We start from the raw sequence: 7,293 nt of genomic DNA, 5'->3' as shown, positions 1-7,293 counted from the left end.
AGATGTAATGAAATAGAGTTAATCGCTTGGAGAAGAAAAATAAGGTGATTAATTGTGAGGCTGAGGACTCTCTCCTCTCCCTCTCTCTTTTCTGTCCATGCATGGGAAGGCGGCGAGGAGTGCGGGCCTCCGCTTGCGTTCACGTTAAATAATACTCCATCCACCCTTCCATGGATCGTAGCTGGTCTTGGAGGTCCATCTCCCTTTTCGCGTCTTCCTCTCCTCGTTAGAACACCAAAAACAACCAGAAGCCGGGCGGTCGATCGCCGGAGGTCGAAGATGGCGGACGGCGAGGACATCCAGCCCCTGGTGTGCGACAACGGCACGGGCATGGTGAAGGCCGGGTTCGCCGGCGACGACGCGCCCCGGGCCGTGTTCCCCAGCATCGTGGGGCGGCCACGGCACACGGGCGTGATGGTGGGCATGGGGCAGAAGGACGCGTACGTCGGGGACGAGGCGCAGTCCAAGCGTGGTATCCTCACCCTCAAGTACCCCATCGAGCACGGCATCGTCTCCAACTGGGACGACATGGAGAAGATCTGGCATCACACCTTCTACAACGAGCTCCGCGTGGCGCCGGAGGAGCACCCCGTTCTGCTGACGGAGGCGCCGCTCAACCCCAAGGCCAACAGGGAGAAGATGACCCAGATCATGTTCGAGACCTTCAACACCCCCGCCATGTACGTGGCCATCCAGGCCGTGCTCTCCCTCTACGCGTCCGGACGCACCACCGGTACATCTCATTCTGTCTCTCTATTCTTAGGTATAGATTATTATGTCAATAATATGTACAATCTTAACTAACTTGATCCGGACCAACAACGAACAAGGCATCGTGCTCGACTCCGGTGACGGTGTGAGCCACACCGTGCCCATCTACGAGGGGTACGCGCTGCCCCACGCCATCCTCCGTCTCGACCTCGCCGGGCGCGACCTCACCGACTACCTCATGAAGATCCTCACCGAGCGCGGCTACTCCTTCACCACCAGCGCGGAGCGCGAAATCGTGCGCGACATGAAGGAGAAGCTCTCCTACATCGCCCTCGACTACGACCAGGAGATGGAGACCTCCAACACCAGCTCCACCGTCGAGAAGTCCTACGAGCTGCCCGACGGACAGGTCATCACCATCGGCGCCGAGCGCTTCCGCTGCCCCGAGGTGCTCTTCCAGCCGTCCTTCATCGGGATGGAAGCTGCGGGCATCCACGAGACCACCTACAACTCCATCATGAAGTGCGATGTCGACATCAGGAAGGACCTCTACGGCAACATCGTCCTCTCCGGAGGCACCACCATGTTCACCGGCATCGCCGACAGGATGAGCAAGGAGATCACCGCCCTCGCACCCAGCAGCATGAAGATCAAGGTCGTCGCGCCGCCAGAGAGGAAGTACAGTGTCTGGATCGGTGGCTCCATCCTCGCATCACTCAGCACCTTCCAGCAGATGTGGATCGCCAAGGCCGAGTACGACGAATCTGGACCATCCATCGTCCACCGGAAGTGCTTCTAGATACGCATACTACGTCCTTCCTTCATCATCGCCAAACAAACTAAAGCGCGCGAACCCGGAGTACCTAATGGTCGCGCGCCCGCTCGGTCAATCGATCGATCACGGCCTCGTCGGATCGATAATGATCCTCTTTTTTTGGTTTCCCTTTCTATTTTTTCTTCTTCGGGAATCTACATATTTTTCTTGTTTAATGCTATGTAATGCATCACATTCGTCATCTGTCACAGATGACGTGCAAGCATTATATCTTTTTATTCAATATATAATGTAATGGCCGGCTAGCGGTCGAGACAATAATTATTATTGCATTTCTTGGACTCGTCAAGTGAATAAATCTTTCTACTATTCTCAATACTAGTCTAGTATTAAGTAACATTATTGACCCTTCTATTGTGAAGCTAATATAACGTAACAAAAAATTGTTATGAAATCTTTTGGTCTACATATTCTGAATTTGAGCATCCTAAAATTTCTACATAGTACTATGCAGATTTAAGATTTAAAATGTTGTTAGGAACCCTAATGAATCAATGCAGTCTCATGTTTGTGCATTTTTGGAGACACCATGAAAGATTTGAACTTTCAAAACTCACAAGTAAACAGATTGTTCAAATTTAAATGAAAGACTAAATATGTTCAAACGCAAGTAAGCGAATTGGTGAATATATTGAGAAACTAAACATTTAAAGACACTGGGAAAAACAAAATTATATTAGACTACCCACAATGGAAGTATCATAGGTAGTATCATGCATGCAAAATGCTGATGTGGCAGTGCAATTAAGTATGAGAGAGAGGATACTAGTATCATACTAGGTAGATACCGTATCATAGAACATACTACTAGAAAAATTTAATGTCAAGTAAATCTTGTATATATATGTTCGCCGCCAGAGAGGAAGTACAGTGTCTGGATCGGTGGCTCCATCCTCGCATCCCTCAGCACATTCCAGCAGATGTGGATCGCCAAGGCTGAGTACGACGAATCCGGTTCACCGGAAGTGCTTCTAGATACGAATCCTACGTCCTTCCTTCATCATCGCCAAACAAACTAAACCGTGCGCCCGCTCGGTCACGCCCGTCGGATCAATAATGATCCTTTTTTGGTTTCCCTTTATAATTTCTCTTCTTCGGGAATCTACATTTTTTTCTTGTTTAACGCTATGTAACTAATGCATCACATTCGTCATCTGTCACAGATGACGTGCAAGCACTATATCTTTTTATTCAATATAATGTAATGGCCGACTAGCGGCCGAGATGATTATTATTGCATTTCTTGGACTTATCAAGTGAATAAATCTTACTATTCTCAATACTAGTCTAGTGTTAAGTAAAATTATTTACCCTTCTATTGTGATGCTAATATAACGTAACAAAAAATTGCTATGAAATCTTTTGGTCCGCATGTTCTGAATTTGAGAATCCTAAAATTTCTACACAGTATGCAGATTTAAGATTTAAATTTTCGTTAGGAACCCTAATGAATCAATGCAGTCTCATGTTTGTGCTTTTTTTAAGACACCATAAAAGATTTGAACTTTCAAAACTCACAAGTAAACAGATTGTTGAAATTTAAATGAAAGACTAAATAAAGTGAATAAATCTTACTATTCTCAATACTAGTCTAGTATTAAGTAACATTATTATTGACCCTCCTATTGTGATGATAATATAACGTAACAAAAAATGTTATGAAAGTTCACTAAAAAAAGTGTTATTAAATCTTTTGGTCTACATATTCTGGATTTGAGCATCCTAAAATTTCTACATACAATGCAGATTTAAGATTTAAACTTTAGTTAGGAACTCCACTGAATCAATGCAGTTTCATGTTTGTGCTTTTTAAAAGTCAACATCATAAAGATTTGAACTTTCAAAATGCACAAGTAAACAGATAATTGAAATTTTTGAAAGGCGAAATATGTTCAGACAAAAGTATGCAAATTGGTGAATATATGGAGAAACTAAACATTTGAAGACACTAGGAAAAACAAAATAATATTAAAGTCTGTTTGAGGTTAACCGACGGTCTGAATCGACGAAAAGAAATAAAAAACAAATACACATAATATACTCCATGAAAATACTCATGCTGTTGCACACATTATATACTGTTTCAAGAAGTTAGTCGGCTTTGGCTATACGAGTTTGGAGTCAAGTTAAATCATGCAGTTCACTTCTACAGACTACAGTATAGAGACAAGAATGCAGGAGCGATCATCATTTTCACCTGAAACTACTTACTTAAACTCGATACAGCTGGTTTACACAGAAGGTTTATTTTTTCACTGCCGGCACAGATCCGAATCGCCTCAAATAATAATGCATACAAATTACAAATGCTCAATGACGGAATGAATAAGACGCTGCTGCGTCATAATGCAGTTCCCTCACTTCTGTAAGTCTATGTCCACAGTTGTGGAATCAGAGCGGAGCCGTTTTGGTTCCCTCTCGCCCAGGTGCAGAGAGAAACAGATGTCCTCAGGCGAGTTCTGCAGCTCCGCTAGGTTCTCCAACTCGCCATTGCCTTCCTGAGCATCGCGCATCGGAGACATGCCGATCAGGTTTGGGATGAACTGGCGCTCCTCGACGTTGTTCATCCCTTCCACTGTGTCGACGTGGAACTCGTTGGGTTGGTCTGTTGAGTTGGCAGAACCGTCTCGGGGAAGTTGCTGGATGTTGATACCGAGGGGCTCGTAGATCTTGTCGACTTTCTCGTTCTCCTGGGGGGTGGCTACAGGTGATGATTCTGTGGCGGTAGAATTAGCTGCAGCAGCAGCTGCTGCTATAGTGATCCTCTGTTCTTCCAGGGCCTCTGTGTACCAAAAGAGTGTGGTGTGTTTCATCAGAGGAAATCAAGGTGATAATGCTACAAACAAAGATCAAATTTCTGTTGAGTGATAACAAAGCGCAAACCTTGCAAACCTTCACTCGTTGTGATTAGATCAAGCTCAAGGAGATCAAGAAGGCGCCCGAGATCAACTCCACTCGTCCAGTTCTCTGGACCCTGACCGCTTTTCAGCTTCAACCTTCCACGATTAGCCGTGCCACCCCATATAATCCCTATAGGCTGTGGCTTCTCACCGTCTTGTCCTGTTAAGATTATAAGGCTTCCGCTGTCCCCTTCAAGATCAAACGTTTGCTGGTTCTCCCCGACAACGAGAAAGTCAGTAAAAAAGCATATGCCCTTCTCATCATTGTACTCAAGAGCATATGCCATGACGGTCCCTGTTGTCAGACCTGAGCTTCTTCCCACTTTAACAACCTGCTTACCAATGAGACTGCCAATTGGGGACTGTAGATCGATTGCCTTGATATCACCAATGAGTCCCACTCCTTTAACTGAAGTGCTGACATTAGTAATGTCAAAGTCATCCGAAAACGGTATAAATGCACCATCAGCCCGGACAAATGTTTCTGCAGATGCATCACAAGGGTAAATGATATTTAGGGAACACAAACACTATATAAGAACATATCACAGTAACAAAAGTAGACGGTAAAAGCATGAAATGAATGGACCTGCAAGATCGACCTGACAGAACACAATACAAATATATGTAACAAGGAAAGATGCACAAATCAACTATTCTTTCAGTTGGACTAGAGTTGGTAGTTGAATTGTTTAACTAATATATCAAGTGATTCTCATGACACAGCATGTTACCTGGGTTTGTTCCTGCATAGATACCATACCAAACATCATCAGTGATAAAAGATGTTGCTCTCTCAACAGCACCTAGGTAAACTCCAGGTCCAAGATTAGGGGGCAAGGGATGGAACATCTTCTGATTAGGATAATCCAGGTCAACTGCAACATGTCTGTTGGTTAGGAAGCCTACTTGCTTGTTGCCAGATCGACTCTTCACAATGGCACCCAAAGTCCCATAGGTTTCAAGGCTAGCTACCTGAGGATTATAAAACAAACAACTCTGAGTTACAGCATACCAGTTCATGAAACTGACAGCTAAATAATGATTCTGATGCACAGGAAAGATTATTGAAATAAAATAATAACAGATTCTTTGGTCCTTCTGTTATTTGATTAAGCCAAGCAGATCAGGCGGCAAGGGCCTCCATGCATGATGCATGATTTGGTAAATGTAGTAATAATAAATATGTAGGTTTGAGTTGTTTGATTGCACAGTAGAAAAAACAAAAGGTATATTTCCAAGAAGTTTGAGGCCCTAAAATATTTGCAATACTAGTGAAAGGCGACCGGCACTACATTAACTTTCAATTGTCAAGAAGAAGCAGAGCAATTTCAGTAACTGTGAAAAAAAAAAGACCTGTGAACCAGAACCAATAGATGGATCACTGCCACGCAATCCATCCACAAGCTCATCATACAGTTGTTCCTTCGGAGTTGCTGCAGGTGCACCATAATAAGAGAATTCAACAACGTCAACATCACACCACACACCCCCAGGCCCCTGTTTATGGAACAGAAAGAAATAGATTATTAGATTTCGCATGACCTAAATAATTTGCTAAAAATATATGTAAGAACATTTGTACCTCAAGGGCAGCTGGAAGACACTGCGTAGGCCTAAGCCACTTCTTGTTCACCTTCCTCGCAACAAACACGAGGATCGCAGGTGTGTCGGTCAGCGTCCCCTTCCTGATCCGGAACCCGATCGCCGTGCCCAGACTAAACCGCCTCAGGATCTTGCTGTGGAACGCCCTTATGATCATCAAGTCAAGCAAGGTGGTGGCCTGCTGCCCCTTTGGCAGGCGGCCAAGGTGGCCCGGGAGGACCCCCTTCTGCAGGTTCCCAAAGTAGTTGGCGCGGCCTTCGGCGGACCCGTGCATCAGGGTAGACGTAGGCCAGGAGAAGTAGGCGGCGCTGCTCTCGGAGTGCTGACCGGCTGAGGCGACTGGCTGGAGCGGCGACGGCGACGGGCAGCAGTTATGGTGGTGGCTGCTGCAGCCGTTTCTCTCCATGTCCAGCGATGGTTGGGGCGATGGTGGTCCGGCATGCGCCTTCCAGATATCTGAAGGCTGCATTATGCAACTACCATCTGCGTTTCTTGAGCTTTAGGAATCCTCTGTACCAATCTGCAGCACTGAAGAGTGAGGCCTTAGGTAAATAGTACATTACTGCTACATAGCTTAGCTTCAGGCTGACGCAGAAACATCAAGATAAAATAGCATCAGTTACCAGCCATAAAATGAAACATAATCGGAAATTCGTCTAGTAGCACTAGAAGTCAGAATTTGCAAAACAGCCACATGAAAGTGAAAGTGAAGCTGAAAGACTCGAGTGGTAACTAAGAACTGTGAAAAAATAGGAATTTTGGGGTATTTGCTTGCAAAGAGAAGAAGGTTTGAGGGGTGGGGGCAGATCCGGAGCTCACACCTCGGCCGGCACACACAGTGAGTTGAGTACCAGCGCGAGCTCTCTCAGAACAGTGAGTACCTTGCGCTTGCGGCGTCGGTGGGGGATGCGGGAGTAAGTCGGGTGGGCGGGCGGGCTGGTCAGGGAGGCGGCGGCGCCATTACCGGCGGATCTGGAGGGCTGCCGCGGCCTGAGGTGGAGGCGGGCGGCTCCGGCGAAATTCCGATCTGAGGGCTCCGCTCCGGTGAGGAGGTAGGAGGGAGTGCAAGAATGGTTACCGGGGGTCTATCGGGATATTTGGCACATGTCACTTGGAGGCAAATACGGCTCCACTTGGAGGGTAAAGTCGGAATTTGTTCACATCCAATTTGTTTTGTAAATCGAGTTTGGAATTTGAATTCGTATGGCATGTTAATCACATGATTTACTCGATATGTTATTC

The 7,293-nt window shown here is 45.9% G+C and overlaps 2 protein-coding genes across 3 annotated transcripts; one reads left to right on the top strand and one right to left on the bottom strand.

Moving 5' to 3' along the window:
* Window positions 1-279: 279 nt before the first annotated feature.
* LOC124657974 (actin-1-like) lies at window positions 280-1,692 on the top strand. Its single transcript, XM_047196430.1, has 2 exons — window positions 280-733; window positions 831-1,692. The coding sequence occupies exons 1-2, from the start codon at window positions 280-282 to the stop codon at window positions 1,508-1,510; spliced, it is 1,134 nt and encodes a 377-aa protein (XP_047052386.1). The 3' UTR covers window positions 1,511-1,692.
* Window positions 1,693-3,753: 2,061 nt separating this feature from the next.
* LOC124652480 (protein NARROW LEAF 1-like) lies at window positions 3,754-7,091 on the bottom strand. Of its 2 annotated transcripts, none has more exons than XM_047191496.1 (6): window positions 6,933-7,091; window positions 6,032-6,579; window positions 5,803-5,946; window positions 5,181-5,421; window positions 4,430-4,930; window positions 3,754-4,328 (listed from the first exon to the last, which is right to left on the bottom strand). In XM_047191496.1, the coding sequence occupies exons 2-6, from the start codon at window positions 6,518-6,520 to the stop codon at window positions 3,904-3,906; spliced, it is 1,800 nt and encodes a 599-aa protein (XP_047047452.1). In that variant the 5' UTR covers window positions 6,521-6,579; window positions 6,933-7,091; the 3' UTR covers window positions 3,754-3,903. The 2 variants fall into 2 exon arrangements, with proteins under 2 accessions (XP_047047452.1, XP_047047453.1); XM_047191497.1 differs by having other exon boundaries at window positions 6,032-6,571.
* Between the last annotated feature and the right edge of the window lie 202 nt (window positions 7,092-7,293).

This window comes from Lolium rigidum, chromosome 5 (genome assembly GCF_022539505.1).
Source record: "Lolium rigidum isolate FL_2022 chromosome 5, APGP_CSIRO_Lrig_0.1, whole genome shotgun sequence".
NCBI lineage: Eukaryota > Viridiplantae > Streptophyta > Magnoliopsida > Poales > Poaceae > Lolium > Lolium rigidum.
Note: the sequence above shows the minus strand (reverse complement) of the source record. Positions and strands in the feature narration are given on the sequence as shown.

What these genes read in the sequence shown, in the direction of transcription:
- LOC124657974 (XM_047196430.1), top strand. Translation starts at nt 280, where the DNA reads ATGGCGGACGGCGAGGACATCCAGCCCCTGGTGTGCGACAACGGCACG. An exon ending in CGCGTCCGGACGCACCACCG is followed by an intron (nt 734 to 830) that starts GTACATCTCATT and finishes ACAACGAACAAG; the next exon opens with GCATCGTGCTCGACTCCGGT.
- LOC124652480 (XM_047191496.1), bottom strand. Translation starts at nt 6,520, where the DNA reads ATGCAGCCTTCAGATATCTGGAAGGCGCATGCCGGACCACCATCGCCC. An exon ending in GTCTTCCAGCTGCCCTTGAG is followed by an intron (nt 5,947 to 6,031) that starts GTACAAATGTTC and finishes TTCCATAAACAG; the next exon opens with GGGCCTGGGGGTGTGTGGTG. An exon ending in CTATTGGTTCTGGTTCACAG is followed by an intron (nt 5,422 to 5,802) that starts GTCTTTTTTTTT and finishes TATAATCCTCAG; the next exon opens with GTAGCTAGCCTTGAAACCTA.